Below are 23,819 nucleotides of genomic sequence, written 5' to 3'. Positions count from 1 at the left end.
TGCGTGATCTCATTAGCTGTGTTTAAATTAAATGGGGCTGGCACCTGGATACTGGGAGTGCGGTCATGCATGCTGCGGAGGAGTGAGCCTGGTGCAACTTTGGCCCAGGACAGCCAACACCGTCTTGGCCAGTTCCTGGCCCCACTGGGAGAGTTAGCACAGCCTGGGCTCCGCTCTCCATCAGCACTTCGGAAGCAGACACATTGGTTTGGAGACGGATAGAGTTTGATGGTGGCCAAACTGTGCCAACTGATTTTAGCGGGAGAACAGGCCCTGACTCTATTTGAATTAATAGTCTGGACATGGCATTTCAGATCAGCCTAATCCCAAGCTTTTTAGAAGACATAACTAACGTGGTTCCAGCATCACATCAGCAGAATTTTTGGGGAAGAAATAAAAAAAATTTTGCACAGGGAAGAAAAACATACCTGATTTCAGAAAAGGTTTGAAACAAAAGCAGAAGCATTCAGACTCTGTCAGCTGTACAGAAGAAGACTTTTTGCCCCAGCACGCAGAGACCTGTGCTAATGAAGTGAAGGGATCTGGCAAGATCTGTGAGGAATTCAAATGAAAAGTAGGTAATGAAGCACCTGCATTTTTTGTGGGGTTTTCACAAGTGATTGTAACATCCCTTGTTGGGTGAGCAATGCATCCCTGAGAGGGGTGATTAGCAGGGTGTTCTGACAAGTCCTCCTGAACCTGAACCAGGTTTTGTATCAAAGTTTGCTTGAGAAATCGGACTATTGAGGCCTGTGCTGAACTTCTGAAGGTACTTCTGGATCCCATCTGTGCATAAATATTTATGGCTTGGCATTCTTTGCTAATTACGGATACGCTAGCAAAGACGGAGTTTGCATGTGTGTTGGGTAAGTGGTTTCCCTGAGAAAGAGCAGGGGAAGTTGCTTGCAAACATTTCCCCAAGACATTTTTCAGACAGCTCCAATTTTGCAGGGTGAAGCAAGGTAACCTGACACAAATTATTGTTTCTTAGTCACTGGGCAAACTTTTAATCAGAACCCACTGGATTAATAACAAGGTTTGAAATATGTGAGGATTAACCTTGGACAGAGACACCAGAACACGGTCAACCTTTCCTTGATGATTCAAGACGTTAATTTTGAGTCTCAGAAACAGAATCTAGTGCTTGTGTGAGTTCGGTAACTGTTCAGTAACCCTTTTCACCCTGCTGTAGGGAGAAGGTTAATGAGGAGACTGAAGAAATGGATCCACAGAATGACAAATACAGGACCATCAGAAATTTTGGTGGGCTTTTTGGGTTATTGAGTATTTGAGTATTGTTTATGAGCTGTAAATGAATCCAGTGCAAGGCCTTCATGTTTAAGAGTTGATGCCAAAAGCTGTGATACTATGAAGTGTTGATCTGCTCCAGAAAGTCTGAGCACACATAATTGTAACCAAAGAGCACCAGAGAGTCCTGGTCCAGAGCTCACTGCCTGGTGCACGGTTTGATCCATAACTTTTTCAAAAGACAAATGCAATTTTCTGGGCTATGTTTCTGTTCCTGAATTTGACCTTCTTAACAGTAGACGTGACAGAAGTACTTTAATAAGAAGCCATTTAAGGTCTGAATAGTCCTCTAGAGACATCTATTTCTTTCCTTTGCCTATTGAGGGAGCCTGATGTGACCATGCTACTGAAGTAGGTGCCTTGGTTAAGTGCCTACCTAAGTAGAATGAGTATGAGTTTTCCTGTATACGGGTATGAGAAGTGCTTTGGGAAGTGGCCTGCAGAGTTTGGACAGGACATCTTTAACATAAAATAAGGATGCCCAAGCCTTCCCACTCTCAGAGTCATGCTGGAGCCTCAAAAGGCCCCTGAATAGAGGTAGTTATCTAAAAAGAAAGACTTCCTTGAAAGAAAGCAAAACTGAAGTTAGTGGCATTTACTTGTATCTGCTGAAGAATAACTAGATGGTGCAGTCATCCCCTCCAGCCACTGTCACTGCAGTTATGCCTCTCTGACATTACGTTACATTTGAAATCTAGTGGTTTCGATGCTCACTGGCTGTATGGGGTTCACTCACAAGGCAAGGTGCTATTTTGGTTTCTCATGGGCAGAATTTCAAGGAGATGAAGGACAGTAAATCATGCTGAAACTGAAAGCCCCAGATTTTCCGAATGGTGGGGCTCCAGGGAGCAGGGCAATTAGAGCGATCTCTGCTGTACTAGCTGCTCTGAGACTGCTTTTGCTGGAAGCTGGGAAGACTTGTGCAGAGGTTTGGTGCTGAAGCATTGTGGTTCACCTCCTCTAGAAATTCAAAGAAATATTTCAGAGAAGTGCTTGCTTAACTAGAAGCAGTGAGAAATTCACAGAATCACAGAATCGTATAGGTTGGAAAAGACCTTTAAGATCATTGAGTCCAACCGTAAACCTAACACTACCAAGACCACCACTACACCATGTCCCTAAGCACCTCATCCAAACGTCCTTTAAATACCTCCAGGGATGGCGACTCAACCACTTCCCTGGGCAGCCTGTTCCAATGCTTGATAACCCTCTCGGTGAAGAAAAATTTCCTAATAAAATTCAATGGCTTGTGTGCTTTGGGGAAGTCTTGTGCTAATCATGGTCCCCTCTGATCCAATGGATGGATCTGCGGTCCAGCAGACACTTATCTTGCATGTACAGGACTCGGATATGTGCATGGGACTGCTTTTAAATGTGAGATGTTTGGCAGTCCTGACTATTATCTGTGCCTGTAAATAAATAAACACACTATGTGTGTTTATGCTTTTAACTTTAAGGTACAGAACGTTTAAGGAGATCAGAAATAATCAATAAAATGCTCTATTCTGTCTCTGTTTGGGGCAAGTGAGACTTATTTATTGCTGCTATGTGATTTGAGGGCCAAGGTTCATCAAAGCATATAGAGGCTTAGCTCTTATTTTCTTTTCCTGTAGCATGTGGGCCTTAGTTTCTAATATGCACCAACCTTTGGGAAAATGTTCAAAAGCACAGTACGGGTCTCAGCAGAGCACAGCTATGACTTGGGCTTCTAAATTTGGAGGTGCCTCTGCAAATCATCTTGCTATCGACAGCCTCAGCAGAGAGCCCCCAGAGGGTCCCTGAGGGTCAAGGTTGGGACATGTTGCCGTAACAGTGAAACCTGGAGTTGTTCTCTGCTGGTTTAGATGTAGCCTGGCATTTAGCACTGTCCAGGGATGGTTTTCAGTGGGAAGTTTGGATACAGCCACCCTGTTTTAGAGGCTAAAAAAGTTGATGAGAATGGCTGTGGGCTGTCCCATGCCATTGGCCTCAGTGCCAGAGAACTGGCACATTTAATTTATCAGGGCCAATGTAGCCTGAGATCCACACCCAAAGCACACTGAAGCCTAGGATCAAGCCCTGAACACACAGAAGACTTCAATCTCCGGGGTACCTTTCAGGATCATTAAAAAATCTCACAGAAATCCAATTATTTCTCAGGTAACATGCTGATTTGATTTAGACCCATTAAGTATAATTACCGGGTAGGCTGCAGGAACATATAATTAGGGGGAATTGACATACTATTTAATTGGTCTAACATGAATTCCCTCTAATTGAAATCTGGATTCACCAATATTATTCAAACAATTCAGTGTTTGTTCATCCCCCTCACTTCAGAGACAGAGAACCATGTAAGATCGTGTATGCTAGGAAATATTTGCTCTGCATGCCAGACTTTCCGGAGGGGTTGCACGGCCTAATCCTGGTTGAGAACAGGATCTGTGGGGCTGCCCAAGTCATGTTGAAGAAATAACTTCACCTCTCTGCACCCCAGCAACACCATTGCAGCTGATTTTACTGGGGTTGGTTGCTGCTCTGGGCATTGAACAAGCAGGGATCGATCTGCCCCTGCACAGCATCTGTTTGCCCACGCTGGCTTTTTGGTTGTTTGGTTATTCTTTTGGCTTTCTTATTTCAAAAGTGCCAATGCTCCTCAGCAAAATGGGGACATAAGTGCTCGCTGGTCTCTGTGAAGGGATTACTTAGGATGAGATGTGTTGTCTGAGTGGCCATTCGCTGGCAGTGCTGCCAAGAAATGAGAGGGCTCCTACCTTGCTTATGTGGCTTCCCCCATGAGTCCCCCACGTAGTGCCTTTCTCGTCTCCTCCTCTGCCATTGCCACGCTGTCCTGGATGCACTGTCCCCTTCTCAGCTCTGAATAGCCTGAGCTGCAGCCTCCTGTAATGCTATACTGATATTTTCCCTCTTTCCTATCAGGCAGTTGCTACTTTAGCTTAGGACTTCAAGGATTCTGGGGGAGATAATCTCCATCCAGTGGGTTTTTTTTAATTATTATTTTTATTTAATTTTAAAATGCTGTGTGGAACAGCTGGATATGATAATCGGAGGCTGACGGGTGTGAAGGCTCCCCATTTTAATCATCCCAGCCATGTATCAAAGTGTAAATCCAAACTTTGCTGCTCTCCCTTCTATTCACAAATGCAAGCCTAAAACCTTTGAAGTTTCAGAAAGCCTGGATTGTGACCTGGGCTCCAATTGCAGCTCAAATCCCTCTGTAACAATACAAAAACATATTTGTGAAAGGCACATCAAGGCTCTGAGAAATCCATCTGGGAAGGAAACTTGCATTTGTTGGCAAAGGCTGAAGTGCCAAAACTTTGTGTGGGGGTAGGAGGAGGAAGGAGGCTGGGGGAGGTCACTTTGTTCTAGCTTTGATTTATGGGAAAACTTTTGTGCTAAGAATCGACCTGGGCACATGTTTTGAAGAGAGCAGGCAGTCATTCTCTCCACCATAGATTTAATTTTAATCTAAGAGGCCCAGTTAATTCTTGTGAGATGTCAATGACTTTTTTTTTTCAAACATGGGAATGCCCATCCTGATGTCTGTGCCAAAATCTTACTTAGATAACTTTATTTTTCTTAACAGCTCTAGGCAATTTTAATTAGAAAGCGACTGAATTTTAAAATCAATTAGGAATTAATTCCAATTAGATCATCTTCTGAGAAAAAAGTCATCTTCAAGTTTGCACCCTCTATCATATAGTGACGGAGCTGCCATGCTGTGTCCCAGGAATGTTTGCCTTTTGGTGAGGATGTGTGATTTTTTTTGTCAGTGGTACTTCAAAACCTGTACAAAGAGCAGAATACCATTACTTGTGGCAGAGCTTTTCCAGCCATCAAAGAACTGTGGAGAGTCATCCTCTGTGTTGGCGGTTCCCAGTTGCTGGTGAATGTGAAGCTGCTTTATGTCTCTTGGGGAACGGGTCAGGTCTGCTCATCAGATTTCAGTTGGATTGGCTGGAAAGTATGGAAAGGACATTTTGGAAGGACCACCTAAACTTGCAGTTAATACATCTTGTTCACCTTTTAATTTCCCTACAATCCATTCCTTCAATATTGAATCTAGTGTGGGCTTTGCCATTCACTTTGCTGGGCTGAGGATTACAGCTTTTCTGTTAAATTCAGTGAACACGGCATGAAAAGTCTGGTCTCATCGCACATGCTCAAGGCTTTCACTCCCTAGGCAGAATTTGAAAAATGCTGTGAGCAAGAGCGGAGGGCTATGGAAAGAACAGAGTTTTTGTAGAAATTTCAGATGAGAGTAAAGAGGGACCTAAATGTATTCCTGGTCCCTTTAACACTAGTGACTGGTTTTAGTGCTGGGATAGATTGGTAATTCAGTAGTTATCAACCCTTTCAGAAAACATTAATCTCCTTTGTAAGACAGGTTTATTGGTGGCAGAAGTTCACTGTATTTTTTGCTACATTGCTTTTTGGTGGGCCAGGCTTTCCAAAGCAGCACAATGGAGTGAGGGCTGTTAAATGGGCACATCCTTCTGGCCCAGCCACCGAGGGAAAAGAATAAGCCTTTTAATTCCTGCATTCATCAGCTTGCTCTTGCTTATCTGTATTATTTCAAAACTAAGGTGGTGCAGGGAGTGGAAATTTATAAGGGCAATAAAACCTCAGGCAGCAAACACTGTGGCGATGAAAAGGTGTAAATAAAGGAACGCTATAAATAACAGAGGACAGATCCATCAGCCTGCGATCGGGGTCAGAGAAACTTTAATGCTAACGATTAATATTGTTTTAAGCCGTTGACGCACAGAGATTTTCAGGCGCTGTCAAGTAGCCCTGTCTCTGTAGCACACTAATCACTTGGCTGTCAGGAGAGGGATTAAGAAGAACGTGTGATTTCATTGTCAGCAAATACAGAGATTATTGTCAGCCCCTGCCCCCCAAGGAGAAGGAAACTGCTGCTGACCTAGGAGAGTTAAAAAAAAAAAAAAAAGAAAAAATCCCAATTTTCTTTCAAACCTCATCAGTCAGCCCTGATTGACATAATAAGGAGCCAGTGAAGACCAAGGTGCTTCCTACTGATGTAGGTGGAAAGATTCCCTTTGGATCAGGTGTCCAGTATCCAGATGGGAACCACTAAAAAAGACCAATTCTGAAATCTGCCTAAATTGTATAAGTCATAGAGCTGTGACTTTTATAGATCCCCTTTGTCCATTGGCATTTGAATTTTCTGTGGAGTCCTAGGAAGAAAAACAAGGGTAAAAAACCCTTTTAAGCCACGAATTTTCAGTGAAGGACAAGGAAGGGTTACACCGCAGTCTTTCTGTGCTGGGACAGGTGAGTCAATAGCATTGCCAGAAGGAACTGGGAGCCTTTGCCCTCAAGTACCCCAGGAGATCCAGCCCATCCTTAGGTGTTGTGGGCACCTGTGATACCTTTCTGTGCTGATGATGGAGGCTGCGTTGTGGATGGTGCTTCAGGTGTCAGGAACGGCTTTGGCTGCTGCAAGAGACAAAGTGATCTGGGAGCCTTCTCCCCAGAAGAGCAAGGGGGTGTCCTTGGGGCAATTAACCAGAATAAACACAAAGAAACCAAGTTTTTAAAAATGAAACCCATAAATCTAAATCTCATCATGGTCCTACTAGAGGTTTGCCAGCTCTGAATGATAGATTTCAAGATTTTCTGGCATCCTGGTGAAGAACTGTGAGAAGAAAAGCATGTTCCAGAAACAATATGCTTATAAACCAAATTGAGATGCTGCAAAGGTTTACTTTTGTGAGAGTTTGGATCTGTTATATTGAATCCACAGTTTAAACCATGTGTGTAGGCCTCGCAGAACAGGGAGGTAAATTTATATAGTACTTCTGCAGGAAGTCCTGTATATAGACTTATTCAAGACAGAAAATATAGATCAATTGCTCTCCTCAAATAAATGTCTCTTCGCAAAAAAGCAGAGAAGAGTAAATCTTCTCTGGAGCAGAGGTGTGGTAATGAACTCTTTCCAATACTGTGGATTTCTTCAATATTTTTTCAATATCAGTCCTACATTTGGTTTTCAAATTAATTGTCCTGATTGCAGCTGGGATAGAGTTAATTTTCTTCCTAGGAGCTGGTATAGTGCTGTGGTTTGGATTTAGCATGAGAATAATGTTGATAACACACTGATGTTTTAGTTGTTGCTAAGCAGTGCTTGTACGAAGTCAAGGACTTTTCAGCTCCCCATGCTCTGCCAGCGAGGAGGTGCACAAGAAGCTGGGAGGAAGCATAGCCAGGACAGCTGACCCAAACTGCCCAAAGGGCTATTCCATACCATTATTATTATTATTATTAAAAAAGGACTGTCGTGGTTTAACCCCAGCCAGCAACTAAGCACCATGCAGCTGCTCGCTCACAATTTCCCCCCGCAGTGGGACTGGGGAGAGAATTGGAAGAGTAAAAGCGAGAACACTTATGGGTTGAGATAAGAACAGTTTAATAATTGAAATGTAATATAATAATAATAATAATAATAATAATAATAATAATAATAATAATAATAAAGAGAGAGGAACAAAACCCAGGAAAAACAAGTGATGCAACCACTCACCACCCGCCGACCAATGCCCAGCCCGTCCCCGAGCAGCGATCGCTGCCCCCCAGCCAACTCCCCCAGTTTCTATACCAAGCATGATGCCATATGGTATGGAATAGCCCTTTGGCCAGTTTGGGTCAGCTGTCCTGGCTGTGCCCCCTCCCAGCTTCTTGTGCACCTCCTCGCTGGCAAAGCATGGGAAGCCAAAAAGTCCTTGACTTTGTATAAACACTGCTCAGCAACAACTAAAACATCAGTGTGTTACCACATCATTCCCATGCTAAATCCAAACCACAGCACTATACCAGCTACTAGGAAGGAAATTAACTCTATCCCAGCTGAAACCAGGACAATTATACATTTTTAAAACAGGTATCTCCCGATATTTTCAGCTTTTCATCATACCAATGGTGCATCAAGCTCTTCTCGGTTACACGCTTATTTTTCTGATTACTTAAAAGGCACTGGAGGTTGTCACCTAATCATGCCTCCGGGAGCTGGGACTTCTAAAGCATCCGCGATGAATTTGGGAGATTTGGTAACTATATTTCTCCCAGCTACATTTTTTCTTCTCCGGCAAAGTAATTGAGGGAATACTGTGTGTTTAATTATTTAGGACGGTAGAGAACTAGCTTTTAATCTAGTAGGCCTCATTGTCCCATATTTTATGCTCTAGGCAACCCCATGGATTATATGTAAAAATATCAATCAGGTATCCTTTTAATGTTCCTGTGTCAGAATTATTATTGCCATTATTTTAACATTTGGAGAAGACCATTTTAATGATACAAGACTAAATTTTCCCTTTCAGCTGTTTTAATAATAACTTTAAGCAGCTTTACTCCAGATTTACGCTGTCACTGGAACAGAAGAACAAAAGTGCGGTGAGCAGTGGTACTAATGAAGTCTTTTTCCTTTCATACTCAAGTAATTTTTTCCTTAGTGCATCCCTCCCACCTTTTCATTGCAGTAACAAAGGTTTTCGCCATGCTTCCTATGTTGCCTCCTATGGTGTAGCTAGTCCAGGTTTACCTCCATGCGAATCGGCCAGGTATGACATCCGTGCTGGTTGGCCAGTGGGACACTGCAGCAATTACAGCCAGCTTCGGCACCGATTTGGCTCTCTGCTGTCATTGGCTACCACTTCTTATAAAATGTATAGGGACTTCACTACATTTGTCACCTCAGTGTTTCTGACAAATGTCCTTGAAATTTAGCCAGCAGGTTCTCAGGTCCTTGGAAGGAGGACTAATAAATGGTGAGGCAGAGGCTCAGGCAGCAGAACACCAGTAAGTCACAGCTGCTTCAGAAAATGAGCCCAAATTCATTAATGGAAGAAGTAGGATGAGAATTAAATTTGTCCTGGGCTCCCAGGTGTTTTGTTTAACTCTCCTCTCACAGTCTAGCATATATATTTCGATATTGTTCCCTTTTCCCTCCTTAGATAACCATATACCTCTGTTTGTCCAACAGGAAAGTGCAACTAGGTGCATCTGAACTCTACTTTGGAAATGAAACGTAGCAGTTAAGTTGCAGCACTGCCAGCCTTTTCATAGCAGAATATAAAAAGACAACTGCTTCAGACTAATGAAAGTGACAGTGGGGAAAGGCGCCTTTTAAACATTGCAAATTGGATGGGTGCATCAGGAGCGTAATTTTAAAGGAATCTGACAAGTTCGTTTGCAAAGAGCAATCTTCTTACTTGTCAAAATGGGTTCAGACCTCCAAAACTTGGCACTCTTGAGTTTTCAGGGTACTTCTGAAGTTGGCAAACTGCCTATTTGATATAACTCTGGACTGTCATCTGAGCTGTATCTTTCAGAGTTTTAGATTAGCTTCTGCAGAAGTGAGTGGTGCACTCCATGCCATTGAGGGTAGCAAACTTCAATTTTTAAAAGTTAAATTACAGCATCTTCACAAAAAGTTTCTCAAGGGAAAACTGAACTGAAATAATGTTAGAAGGTATTTCTGTGCAAATGTATGAATTTGTGACATTCTCACTTTTTTATCCTCCAAATTAAAGGGGACAATCCTTTTTAGATCCTGGCTGTTGAAATGAGGGAATGACCAGGTAGCCCACAGCTGAAGTGCTTGTGGGGAAGTCAGAGGAAAGGCTGTACTTGAGGACTCTGGAGACCTTTGCTGTCCTGGAAAGGTTTCCTCCACCCAGTCCTGCCTAAGGGAATGCTGACTTGATTGATACGGATTTAGTCAAATCCCGAGATGAATGGAAAATTCTCATTAGTAGCAGGTTTATGCAGATGAGGAGGAAGCTCTGGAACTCAGGATATGAGATGCGTGTCATAAGTGAAAGGAAACTGGAAGAAAACAAAAAGCAAGGAGCTGTAGCAATGTGGACCGGTCTAAAGAGTAGGCATTTGCCATGGGGAGGAATTTCTGATCTATGTTGACTTATTTGTATTTGGGGACTTGGAGGCCAGAATCTGCTTATATTTTCCAAAGTGTAAAAGAGGACACAAAACTCAGATAACAAATGCTTGCTTGAAATGAAAAGTAAGTAAATATACGAACACAGGAATAGGAGTGTGGGAAAAAGGTTTGAAGGGGAGCACCAACTGGAAAATATCATTTTAGTCCAATTACCTTCTTCACAGAAGAGTGTAGTAGTTAGTGAAAGCTGTCCAAGGTACCTTTGCTCTGTCTACTTTGAGATGTACTTATCTATTTTAATTTTGGGAGGATGGACTTAGATCTATATGCACTCAAAAAAATTCCCTCTATCTTACAGAAGGTCCTGGGAATTAGCTGATTAAAAATAAAATATATAAAATAAAAATAAATAATATAAAATAAAAATAAAAATATATAAAAACAAGGGTCACAGGTTACAAGGAAGGGTACTGGATGGATATCTCCAAGATGAGCTGTTCATGGGCAGTCCTGTTGCACACACACTCTTGTTCAAGGATGCTGCTTAAAGGTGTCTGTCCTAGTGTTTAATAGGTTTCCTGTCTTGGAGACTCATCTTCCTAATTCCCCGGGAGAGATAGTAACAGGTACTCACTGTACTCATCTCTCACATGATTAACAGCATCACTGGAACAGGTTGCCCAAGCAAGTTGTGGAGTCTCAATCCTTGGAGGTGTTAAAAACTTGAATGGACACGGCCCTCAGCAACCTACTTCTCTAGTTGGCTCTGGTATGAACGTGGGGGTTGGCCTAGACAGTCTCCAGAGGTGCCTTCTGTCCTCTGTGACTCTGTGAATTATGGTCTGGAGTGACTACATCCATAGTAAAGAGTTCGTATTTCCATGGTTAATCCTTATTTTGGCTTTTCTCTTTAGGCTGACACAAAAAATTGCTATGTGGTGACTTTTGCAAGGTAAGTATTCTGCCTAGACGTGTGCTGAAATGACCAAAATCTCACCGCATGTGACATCATCATCTTTATTATTTGGTGATGTCTTCCAGTGTCCATAAAATTTTGCTGAATTTTGACTTGTGACTAAAAGGTTGCATACTCCACTTGAGCCATCTGGCCCCCTGTGCATCTGAGCTGTTCAACATTGCAACAAATCCGTATCTGATAGGTGCAGTAAGAGATGTAGGTAGGAAGAGTGACACAAAGCATTGGAGATGTAGCTGACATTAGCGCAGTTCTGGAGAGAATGGCTGGGTGAGAAAGTGACTTGTCCCTATGCCCTTTTTCACAGACCAACACTAACCACCACCCAATAGTTAAACACATTAATTTAGCAGTTAAAGGAAAATAGCTGCTTGCGGAATGGCTGGATATAATGAAGAGTTATGAATTTCAAGGCAAGAAATGTTCTTTGTTTTGGGTAGTATGCAGTGGAACAGTTAACAAAGCTGGGATGAAGGTGAGCAAGGCAAAAATTGGGCTAAAGAGAAGTTATTGGCTAACGTGGAGTGCAGTTTGGTTCTGAAGTGGCATCTTGAGTGCAGTCTCATTAACTTAACAGTTATAAACTAGGTAAGATAGTCTTCTATGGGAAACAATGCTGACCTGATAGAGAAGTGGGCAAAACCATCTCTGTTTCCTACAAGATTTCTTTCTTTGCTCAGATCCCCGATTCTAAGCTTTAAATCCTTTAGGATTTTGTGAGGAAGACATATTTCTCTTTACATATATTTCCAGCTCTTTGATCTGGGAAATAGGGTCAACTATTATGCACTGATAATGTGAAGCACGCATATTTTAATTAGCAAAATTTCATAAATTTTTCCGCAAGTTCTGTTGAAAAATATAACTTTAGGCAAGGTAGACCTCTGGCATTAATGCATTCCATCACTTTGTTAGACACAAAATATTTTTAGGAGCTGTTGTCTCTAAGATCTTGCAAAGATTGAGCCAACTGACATTTAGTTTTGAGCTTCCCAATCGTGATCATTCAGAAAATTGTTGTGCACCATAGGTGAAAATGTTCTTAAGACACTGGGTAAATGTATTTACTACAGGTCAATACTTTAATATTGGTGTACACATCCTGTAATTACGAAGGGTGTGGTGGTTTGACCCTGGCTGGATGCCAGGTGCCCACCAAAGCCACTCCATCACTCCCCTCCTCAGATGGACAAGGGGCAGAAAGGTATAACAAAAGGCTCGTGGGTCGAGATCAGAACAGGGAGATCACTCAGCAATTACCATCACAGGCGAAACACACTGCACTTGGGGAAATTAGTTTAATTTATTACCAATCAAATCAGAGTAGGGTTAATGAGAATCACAGAATCACAGAATCACAGAATCACAGAATCATATAGGTTGGAAAAGACCTTTAAGATCATCGAGTCCAACCATAAACCTAACACTGCCAAAAACCACCACTACACCATGTCTCTAAGTACCTCATCCAAACGTCCTTTAAATACCTCCAGGGATGGTGACTCAACCACTTCCCTGGGCAGCCTGTTCCAATGCTTGATAACCCTCTCGGTGAAGAAAAATTTCCTAATATCCAGTCTAAACCTCCCCTGGCGCAACTTGAGGCCATTTCCTCTTGTCCTATCACTTGTTACCTGGGAGAAGAGACCGACCCCCACAAATAAAACACTAAATCTTAAAACACCTTCCCCTCACCCCTCCCTTCTTCCCAGGCTCAACCTCACTCCCAAATTCTCTACCTCCTCCCCCCGAGCAGCACAGGAGGACAGGGAATGGGGGTTGCGGTCAGTTCATCACACGTTGTCTCTGCCGCTCCTTCCTCCTCAGGGGGAGGACTCCTCACACTCTTCCCCTGCTCCAGCGTGGGGTCCCTCCCATGGGAGACAGTCCTCCATGAACTTCTCCAACATGAGTCCTTCCCATGGGCTGCAGTTCTGCATGAACTGCTCCAGCATGGGTCCCTTCCACGGGGTGCAGTCCTTCAGGAACAGACTGCTCCAGTGTGGGTCCCCCACAGGTCCTGCCAGGAGCCTGCTCCAGCACAGGCTTCCCATGGGGTCACAGCCTCCTTTGGGCATCCACCTGCTCCAGCATGGGTTCCTCCGTGGGCTGCAGGTGGATATCTGCTCCACCATGGACCTCCATGGGCTGCAGGTGGATATCTACTCCACCATTAACCCCCATGGGCTGCAGGGGACAGCCTGCCTCACCATGGTCTTCACCAGGGGCTGCCTGGGAATCTCTGCTCCAGAGCCTGGAGCACCTCCTCCCCCTCCTTCTTCACTGGCCTTGGTGTCTGCAGGGCTGTTTCTCTCACATATTCTCACTCCTCTCTCTGGCTGCAGTTGCACAGGGTTTTTTTCCCCCTTCTTAAATATGTTGTCCCAGAGGCACTACCCCTGTAGTTGATGGACTCAGCCTTGGCCAGTGGCAGGTCTGTCTTGGAGCCAGCTGGCATTGGCTCTATCAGACATAGGGGAAGCTTCTAGCAGCTTCTCACAGAAGCCACCCCAGTAGCCCCCCCGCTACCAAAACCTTGCCATGTAAAACCCCGTTCAAAGGGTCTTCTTGTTCAATTTACTGTTTGAGAGTGCCAATTTTTTGCATTAGAAACTTTTATAATTGTTTTCCCTTAATTGTTCTAGCTATGTTATAATAATGTCATATAGTGACCTTTAAAAACGTGTCTAGAAAAGCCTGCAGCTGTTCCCTCCTTGGTTTCTCTCTACTGAGTTATATTTAAGCCAGTGTCTCTGAATACGGGCAGTAATAAAAGGGATATTATCCTTAGCAAATATCTTAATCATGGTAAATCTCTGTTGTCCTACAAATGACTGCATGGGGGATTAGAGTTGAGTAAGCCATTTGCTGAATATCACTGCCACCTTTCCTAGGCCATTTAAGCATGTTTAATTTTTCAGGGTGAAACATGAAACCCACTAATACAAATGTTTGCATTTGGACTGAATTATATCCAGACTGTAACAGTTATAGCAGGCTTAGGACCAGATTGTGACTGATCTGTAGGAGGCCAGTTCTTCTTGGGAGAGTGAGAGAGAAAAATCCAGATTCATTCCCAGTCCCAGCTCTCTTATGTCACTTACGCTGCTTTGGTTCTTTTGAATATTTATATAAGGCTATTATGGGTTGAAGTACCAGTAAATATATGGATGATGCTTAGCTCTGTATTTTTTTTTACATCAATCACAGTCCTTACCATCGTCCAATGCCTGGGAATCATCAGTGTCTGGGTGAAAGACAGCTGGCTTAGGTTCATCCTGGCTGAGATGGAGGTGGCAATGCTATGAAGCAGAAAATACTTTCAGGGACTTGCTTCCTCTGCAACATCACTTTATATCTGTTTGTTCATCCAGATTTCTACACGTTGCCCAGAAACACTGAGAGTATCTGTTCTCCAGTGATCAAGCTTACAGGAACCTTTTGGGAGTCTGAAATACTACTGTCTTTTTTCTTCTTTTTTTCTTCCTTTTAAGAAAGCAGTGTCTTCTATCCGTGCCAGCCCAGGGGACTGCAGCCCTAACCAGTCCAGACTCAGCCGGAGCCTTGGGAACCGGCAGCTCCAATAGGTGTTTCTTGGGGCAAAATGTAGTGACCGTGAGGTGGCATCTGTTTCAGGTGGCACAGCCCTCTTACTCCACACTGCAGTGTGCCAGGAGCACGTCACCCATAGACTGCACTGGTTCCCAAGCAGTGTGCACTCGTTTCACCTCCCCAGTCTCGTATCTCGAGCCATCCATCAGGCAGCTTCCCCCATAAGCCCTGGCCACGACTTCCCAGAGTGGCTACAAGGGTAAGAACTGCGGATATGAGAGGCAGAGTTTTGTTGTTGACTGTCTCGTGACTGCTGGACTGACTTTCAGCAGAGATGTGAATGTCTGTGCATCCCAGTGTCTTCTGGGCTAAATGCAATCCTTACTGTGTTTAAATCCCAGTCAAGTTTCCAAATGACAAGCCCTGACTTTGAACGGTCAATAGAATTTCATAAATATTCTAAGGACCTTAAATGGGTCCACAGGACATGTGGTTAAGCAATCAGTTATACTTGTTAATTGGGAGATGTAGCTAATAATAACCAAATCAGAAGAGGAAATTGAGTTAGTGCCTTGTAAGAAATAAGACCTTCACAGAGGACCCTGGCACTCACTCATTAGAGACCTCAAAATTGATCTTTTTCTAAAGTTAATAAACTATTTCATATTTCAACCACTTCAGCCAGTCACAAGTACTCTCCCTTTCCATGATATCAGCTTAACATTAACTATGTGTAGCTTGTCCTATTGCAGCGTTTTGTGCCTTTGTGCTTTTAGCCTGAATCCATGCTTTTTTTTTCCTAAGGAACAAAAGTCTATTAAGTCTATAAAGTTCTATTATACTCTGTTAAGTTTTACACTGGATAGCCAGGTTAAAGCTTTGATTCCATTTCCCTCACAGAAGAAACAAAAATCCTATGGGAGACAATTATAGGTGAGGATGCTAACCCTTAGTATGTTCAGTGTATTATTCAGATGCCTTCATGGTGATTGCGGATGAAATACCTACATAAAATGATGATTGATTCTTCACGGCTGTATGAGGTTCCTCTCTCCCTACATAATCTGATGTTGAAAAGAGCTTCTATTCCTCATTCCTGTCGCTGTTTTACACACTCAGCTGGTCGTGGGTTTATCCCTATAGGTATTGCTGCAAGATGTGTGTTCTTAACACAGATTTTCCCATGAACGAGTTAGGTCTTAATTCTGTCTTCATCTACAGGGATGGATGAGAAAGTGTTTTCCCAGTCAATAAATATTTTAGAGGTTTTAAAGTTTCCCTGCAGTGGGATAAAAACTAGAGTCTTTCAGAGAATTTTGTAAAAAGGCTGCAGAGTGAGAAGGAAGATTATGTACTGGAATAGCGTCTACGGTTCAGATTCTCACCCAGACCGTGAGGGTTCGGACCAGGGTTTTCACATTCCAGGTGGATGATTTGATCACCAGGTAATAGGCTATTTTGAGGGGGCTATTTTTTGGCTTCGAGTAGGAATTTCCAAGTTGAGCATGACTAGTCATTTGTTCTCAGACGTTTCTTTTAAATCAGCATGTGCCTTTTTTGGTATAATATCTGTTTTCTCCATGCAGTTTCTTCTGAAAAAATCTAATCTAATGTAGAAATTAGCCCTGCTTTGAGCATGGATTAAACCAGAGGACCTCCTGAGGAGTCTTCCAACCTAAATCTTCTATGATTCAACTTCGGTGGAAAATTCCTCTCCATCTCCAATAAGGAAAAATGATTCTTGAACCTATAGTTACAATACAGTCAAAACTGTCACATTAAGTGCTAGCTGCCATGGTGTAAAGACTTAAGTATTAAACTATAAAGTAATTATTAGCTAGTGTTCTCAGTTACTGAGTAGTTTGATGCATACGGACTTTGCATAGGTTCTCATATATATATATATATGTGTGTGTATGTATGATATTAGGCATAGAGAACCAGTGACAGGGAGAGACGAAAGTCATTTCTATGCTAGTAAATGATACAGGGCCAGGGGCAGCCCCAGGCACTGGCTGATGATTATCTACACTGTTTGGTTGTTAGTGTGCTCTATGGCACAATTTTGACCTGGTACAACTAGGAGCATTTCGATGAAATGACTGATCATGCTTGGGAGGTTACCATGGGTCAGGGACCCTTCCCATTAAGCGATTTGTGTGCTGTTGTGGCTACATTTCTAACGGTAAATAACATAATCAAGTGGAAGGTCACTCTACAGACGCTGGGGAGGTTAAGGTTATATTCTTGGCTGTGCCCTGGGTTGGCTGGGGTGACTGTAGACATGCCACTTCAGTTTTCTTAGTCTCTTTCTTTCACACCTGTAGATGTCTAGCTGTAAAGTCTCGGCTCTTCAAAACAGTGTTTTTCTTTTGTGGTGTGTTGGCAGACATACATGGGGAAGGCCTGTTCTAGGTTGGGACCTCTAGAGGTTCCCATAATACAAATAATAATAGTAATGAGAAGGGAATGACATGTGATTTCTTACGAAATAATTGCCCAGTCTCCTTGACAGATGTAAACTGAGTGACTGTTCTGTGTGCACCAGCCTTACAAAAGCGAGAGTGTATTTTGCATTCTTGCACTGACCATTTCAAGAAGGACTTGGGGAGCAGCTTTGCATATCTGTATTTGCAACAGGCAAGAGCAGCTTCCATCATTAACAAATTTAGCATAGCTCCTATTGAATGTGCCAAGGGAGAGCTGCTGTGAAAAAAAGCTATTGAGCATAATTATGTTTGCATTTGAGCTGTTGTGATGTAGAATAAGTGCTTGGCACATAAAAGGCTGATCTGTGGATGAGAAAGGTGCCTGAAGATGGGCTTTTACCTTCCCCTGCCATAGGCTTCTAATATCACCGTGTGGAAACCACTCAATTGCCATGCCTCACTTATTTGTCTGCAAAATGAAATTATTGGCTATTTACCAGAACTGTCATGTGCTAGGTTAAAATATGTTCATTAAATGTGCTGATAATGCCAGAGAGAGAACGCATAATGCAAATGATCAGTGCTGCTCTAGCAAATGCAGTTGTAAGGCTGGGATTGTGCTGGCAGCTGATGAGCACCTCTGGGCATATGCCCAGAATCGCTGCTGTCTCTGACAAGCTCACACCATGGAGAGGTGAGAGGGCTCCCTTCATGCTGAGTGCTCGCCTCTGGATCAGCTGAGTAATTAAGTGTTTGTTTCCTTCCAGATGAATACAAGAGTAAAGTAGCCTGTGAAGATGACAAGTTGCGGCTAAGCTGTAAGAAGAGCATGGTGATAGCCATTTACTCTGCTATCTTTGGAAGGACACAAGGAGGCAGCCTGGAGTGCCCCTACCAAAACCTAGGGATGCCCGTGATTGGTAAGCAGGGGAATGGCTTGACAGAGCACATTGATCTGGGCAGGGTGATTTCATTTACTGCCGTCACAGTAGAGCTGGCACAGGTCCCGATTAGGAAAAGCAGGACTGGGACGTGCAGCCTGCCACGGTGGTGCTCCTGATGTGTGGTACCTTGTCAATCAGTGGTGACCTTCATCATGAGCACCGAACTGAGGTTCAAATGGATGCCCTAGCCAAGTTACCAAGCCACAGACTTTTAGCAGATTCATCAGATTATATACTTGAAGGTACTCCTTGAATTTCTTGTTCAATTATCTGTCCTCCTGGTGGTTCATACACTGAACCTCTAGCTATAACATGGAGGAACATATTATTGGTGGATGTCATGGACCATCTGTGGCCGAGTCAAGCCTTGACATTGCATTTAACCTTTTACTGAAGTTAAAGCAAGGGGTGAAAATTCAAAAAGCAAGTTGTTAAGTTGCATCATGTTACGGTTGACTTACAGTACCTTCAAGTAGCTTTTTTACTCTCAGGCTATCATAGTCTCTTACATTCATGTGTTAAAGATCAATAAATTGAAAAACATTCACTAGAACTGTCTGTTCTTGAGCCAATGTGAAATGACTTTGAATATTTTGGGCTGTGGCAGAGAGAGCAACTGTCCGCAGTGCAAAATCCTGTGGTCAGCATTCCTCATCGTCCTTCTCTGCAGAGGTGAGAGGGAATTAACTGGTTTCCCAAAGGAATTGCTTCCAGAGGGGGAAAGGCTTCAAAGGGGGCTGTACAGGGAAGCTTGAGCTTCTGCTATTGCCTGTGCTGGTATCTCTTCAGCTGTATCTGGGGATCTTTGGCTTCACAGCTGCTGATCTAGTGCTGGGGATCTTTGGCTTCACAGCTGCTGATCTAATGCCCTTAAGGAGTTAAATGCTATTCAGATGGAAGCACGTGAAGTGACTGCTTGGAAATATGATACACAGATGGTGGGTGTCAGTAGGAAAACACGGGTGGATCAGGCCAGTCAGGTTATTTGCGCAGCATGGCAAGTACCTTAGTTGTGTAGCTGTGAAAGTCTGAGCACTTGCACAGCTGAGTAGTTCAGGGTCTCCTACCCAGTCTCATGGTTCAGATGCATGGCAGGAGAGTCACCGTCCTTTAACAAGTTACCTCCCATCTCCTGAGGTGACCTGTGTCCCTGGATGTGCTCCTGTTGTCCCCCAGTTGCCAGGGTGCAGAAGCTGAAACAGATATGTGTAACAGGTTAGCCTAGACCTCTTTCATGTGGTGTTTGGGGTGGGCTAAGAGTGTGTATGCTGGTTGCTGTGCTGGTTTGGCTGCGGGGTGATAACTTGCCGAATCGGCGAAACTCCATGGGTTTCTAGCGTATACCTGAGCACACCGTTCTGTTGTCCTTGCTGAGAGAGCATGAACAGACACGTACCGGTGACAAAATACTAGCACTGGGACCTGCTCTTGAATGTCAGCGTGAAGCAAAACTCTATGTGAAGCCACAAAAGGTAAAGTTTTACTCTTCTTTGCCCAGATGCAAAGTCCCGAAACTTGTACTGTCTGAGAGCAGGGTGTGCGGCACTAGAAAACGGGATGGGAGGCAGTGGAGCTGGAAGAGCAAAGCTGTAGCTAAGAGAACAAGCAGTGAGGTGTGACAGCAGGGCTGCACGTGCCATCCCATCTATAGCGCTTCTATGCCCTGTTGTTTTCAAACTGGCCTTGTGATCTCTACAAATTGGGATGTTTGCCCAAGGAAATAAGGTATCGGATCCTAGAGTGTAGCACGCAGTCTGCTGCTGGGATGAGGCAGGGCCTCCCTCCAGTGTCAGCTCTTAAATGAAACTAGTTACAAGAGCAGGCTCAGTACAAGCCAATGTAATGCCAAGCTAGCGGTGGGAATGCCGAGGTAGCTTTACACTGAAATCCAGTGCGAGGTTTTAAGCTGTGAACTGATGCTAAAAATGACCGAATTGTTGGACAGGAGCAAATATCTGCATGTTTGGAGTTGCTGGGGTCTCAAGTATCTGTTAAGTCAGCCTGGTGCTGCTGGGGTGCTGAGGGTGTAGGTATGTCCTGCCTGCCTAACAGCAAAGGGAGGGTGAGAAGTGTCTCTGGGACAGTGGCTGGCTGCACGCCCTGCAGGGATGGGGATGAGAGGTGAGGCACTCACCATGGAGCAATGCCTTCCCCAGGTTTTCCCTGGCATTTGGGCACTCTGTGTGTAGGATGAAAGACAGACAGTATAGCTGTTGGTGCTGATGTTCCCCTGCATGCTGAAATCCTGAGTGGAGGGTGTGTGTGTGTGTGAGCTTAACTAAAAAAAATGTGAGTGAGCAGGCAGTCTTTCAACTCACCATGCTCCATCCCTCAAATCCCAGCTGTATTTGAGAGTGTTTGTCCAGATTTGCTAGTGTGTCCAGCAACAGCTCGCTGATCCCCTCGGCATGATGCTGCCAATGCTACAGGCAGTCTCTGCTTATCGTGACCTTCCCTTATCTGTTTGTGCGAGCTGACCCAGCGGGACAGAGATCTAGTGATGCAGGTAAGGGAAGGTGAGTTGTGGCTGTGGTTATCACTCCTCTCTTGGCCCCACTGGAGAAACCAGCGTAGGATCCATCTGCAGCCCAAATCAGCGAAAAGCATATTCACACCGTGCTTCCGCAGGGCACGCTGCAAGAAATAATAGTCCTGCCTACATTTACAGCACTGCAGTGAGGGGGCTGTGCTCCCAGCTGCCACGAGCAATCGTGGGAGCGGCGCGCAGAGTCCCCCAACCTGCTCCAGAAACTGTACTCCTGCCACGGGCCTGCCTAGCCCAGCAGGCAACTCTCTTCAGGAGCAGGTGAAAACATCACGGCTTATAAATCAAAGCTTTCTCTAGCTAGAGAACATTTCCCTGCACGTTTCCACAGCCCTGCGATACGGGGAGGGCTGCTCCGAGACAGCCCTTGATCCCAGACATTTGCAACGAACTGCTCTTACAAATATGACCGTATGACTCAGACTTCGCGGCAGCTTCCAGTTCCCGTAAGGCAGAACCCAGCTATGTTCTGCACATGGAAGATTTATTCTGTTTGAATTTCATGGGACTGATGATTTGTTTCAAGTCTGAGCCTTGGCAAAGGGCCTTTTCCCGGGAAGTAGGTCCTGGACAAGTTTGCAGTGATTATTTTTATCCAGGCAGCATGAGTTACTTGATGAGTGAAGAACTCATACTTGCCCCAAAGGTGGGGAAGGGTATCTTTTCTTCTTCTCCTAATGAAAAACAGTTCAGAAAATTTTATTCCATTTTTTTCTGTGAACAAAATGCACATTTGGCTTGAATTTAGAAATCTACAGCTTCTACAGATGAGGCTTTTAAAGAACTGAGGTCTAAGATGGGGTGGAGGGGTGGCCTAGTAGAGCATTGTATATATTCTGACTCTGCCATAAGATAAGGGAGCAAATATTTTAATTTGTGTTGTTTCTGCCTTGAAAAACAAGACCTTGTACTCCTGTAGGAGTGTTGAGGAGATAAAGTCCACTAATGGTGAGTTTCTTGGATTCTGCAGAGACATGAGGTATGTTAGGTGCTCAGGTGGAGGGGTCTGAGGTATCGTGATGTTGCAGCCCTTTAACACCTGCATAACCCAGCCATCGTCGTGCTGCTTTTGGGTGATGTGAGATCCCCAAGTCAGACTTCAGGCACCGTGCCGTGCCAGGCGCTTGCTTTCTCTCTGTCTAACGTCTGTATGAATGTGCTTAGCATCTGTGAAGGGAAAGTTATTGTGAAGAACTCCATCCTATCCCTGTCATGTTAAAGAGAAAATCTGCCAGGATCCTCTTTTAACTGGAAACATGCTGAAACTTGTGTCTCTGACCGTAATGGGAACCCCCTGCAAACAGCTGGACCCCTCCTTGAATGCCTTGGGAACTCTGAAAAGCTCCTAAAGGAATTTGACCTTGTTTGTAACTCTCTTAATAAAGCCTCCACTTTGCTGCCAGCATGTGCAGAGACAATACACAGAGCATAGGGAGGTCTCTGGGGAAAGGGTTATTTGCAAGCAACAAACCATTAATATCCCTCAGCCCAGTGAGCCCTTTGGCCCTTTATCATGCTGTTTACAGCTGCCTCTGCCTGCAGCTCTGAGTGACTTGTTTATACCAAGAGAAGCCAATTTAAAAAATCGCCTTTTCCTGCTTGTATCTGAGTGCAAGGTAATGGTCTAATTAGGAGACTGAGGAGGAAGAACTTGAACGTAAAACAGTTACTCTTTTTATCATTTAGTGGAGTGATATCCTTGATCGTATTCAGTGCACCTGACATGTTCACATGTACATTTTTGCAGTAGCTACCCTCCTGAACCACAGGGAATGAGGTGGACATGTTCAGCTGACCTCTAACATCAGGATTCCCATCTCCTTCTCAAGCACCCTGGCTCTCTCCATCAAGTACATAAAGAGCCCACAGTAATTTCACTCCTCATCTGGGTAGAAGGAGTCTGGGCTTGGTTTCGGAGTCGGCACAAGATTGTGGGAGCTCTGTCTCCAAAGCTCAGCTTTCGGTCGTGGTGTGCGGGTTAAGCTGAGCAGTCTGCTGAGAAGTGAAACGTCTTTGTCACTTTTGTCACTTTGTCACTTTGTCACACTACTAGTGCTCTCCTGTGCCTCTGTAGGGGGAAAATGGATGCATTTACAAAGCCCTGAGGAAACTCAGATGGTCAGTGGTGCTCTCTAACTCATTGGATCTGATAACGACAGAGCAGAGGAATGAGTTCAGCAAAGGAGCCTGTGCTTATGTGCTCATTCCCTGGCATTTTTCATTTTAATGCAGTCACAGAAGGTGATCCAACCCAGTTTGTTTTGATTTCCTCCTCTTAATGCAGATGCATATATGACTCGAACCAGAGCCTTCACAGTCCCTCATATAAATATTTATTACACCCTATAAATAATGGACCCTTCTAGTTTGTTTATCTGTGATCAGATCTAGCATGTGAGTAAGTATGAAATACATGCAGTAAAAACCCCACCATTTTGTTCCATGGTACATCTTTCTGTTCCTGCCAACACGAGAGCTGGTTTTAGAGACTGCTGCCCCTCCAGCTGTGCATTTCTGGCTCTCTTCCACTTCACCATCCGTGACCATTTTGCATCCTGCGTTTCCATCAGTACAAGTTTGTGGCTGTGCTCTAATCTTGGCCTTAAGTGGAATAGTTAAAAATAAAAGGCCTCCAAACCGTGGAGCTGGAGCGACGAGGGGTAGTAACCTCTGGCACTGGTGGGGGAGGCAGCAGGGGACTGGGGCAGCAGGAGGAGACGGGGTATCCACTGAAATCTGTGCTGGCCAGGTAACGCCATGTAGCATGGCCGTCCTTCGGCGGATCCGAGTGCTTGTGGCTGAAACGCTACGTTCTGATTTCACCACGCGGGAGATGACGGCCTTTAGAACGGCTGAAGGCTGGGTCTGCGGGATGAGCAGCAGACGTGGGAGGGAGTCAGACCGGGTCCTTCCTCTCTAATGTGCTCACCAGGCTTCCAGAGCGTGCCTGCCTGGAGGTGCGACTCTACGTACGTTTGATTTACATTCAGTGCAGAAACTACTTTATTATGTGTATAGCTCATGATTAAGAACATGTTTTTAGAGGCCAATCTGTTTGTATGTATGTAATAAAACCCACAAGTATCCAAGTCTGAAGGCTAAATAAATATCAGTTGCTGTTTAATTCACATATAATACCTTA

General features: G+C 44.1%; 1 protein-coding gene across 1 annotated transcript in view; it reads left to right on the top strand.

The window, feature by feature from the left end:
- EVA1A (eva-1 homolog A, regulator of programmed cell death) overlaps positions 1–23,819 on the top strand; it is a 214,712-nt gene that overhangs the window by 73,125 nt on the left and 117,768 nt on the right. Inside the window, exon 4 of the mRNA XM_075497792.1 lies at positions 17,956–18,108. Within this exon, the coding sequence (XP_075353907.1) occupies positions 17,956–18,108 (153 nt within the window). The remainder of the gene's footprint in view (positions 1–17,955; positions 18,109–23,819) is intronic.

Source organism: Mycteria americana, chromosome 3, assembly GCF_035582795.1.
Source record: "Mycteria americana isolate JAX WOST 10 ecotype Jacksonville Zoo and Gardens chromosome 3, USCA_MyAme_1.0, whole genome shotgun sequence".
NCBI lineage: Eukaryota > Metazoa > Chordata > Aves > Ciconiiformes > Ciconiidae > Mycteria > Mycteria americana.
Note: the sequence above shows the minus strand (reverse complement) of the source record. Positions and strands in the feature narration are given on the sequence as shown.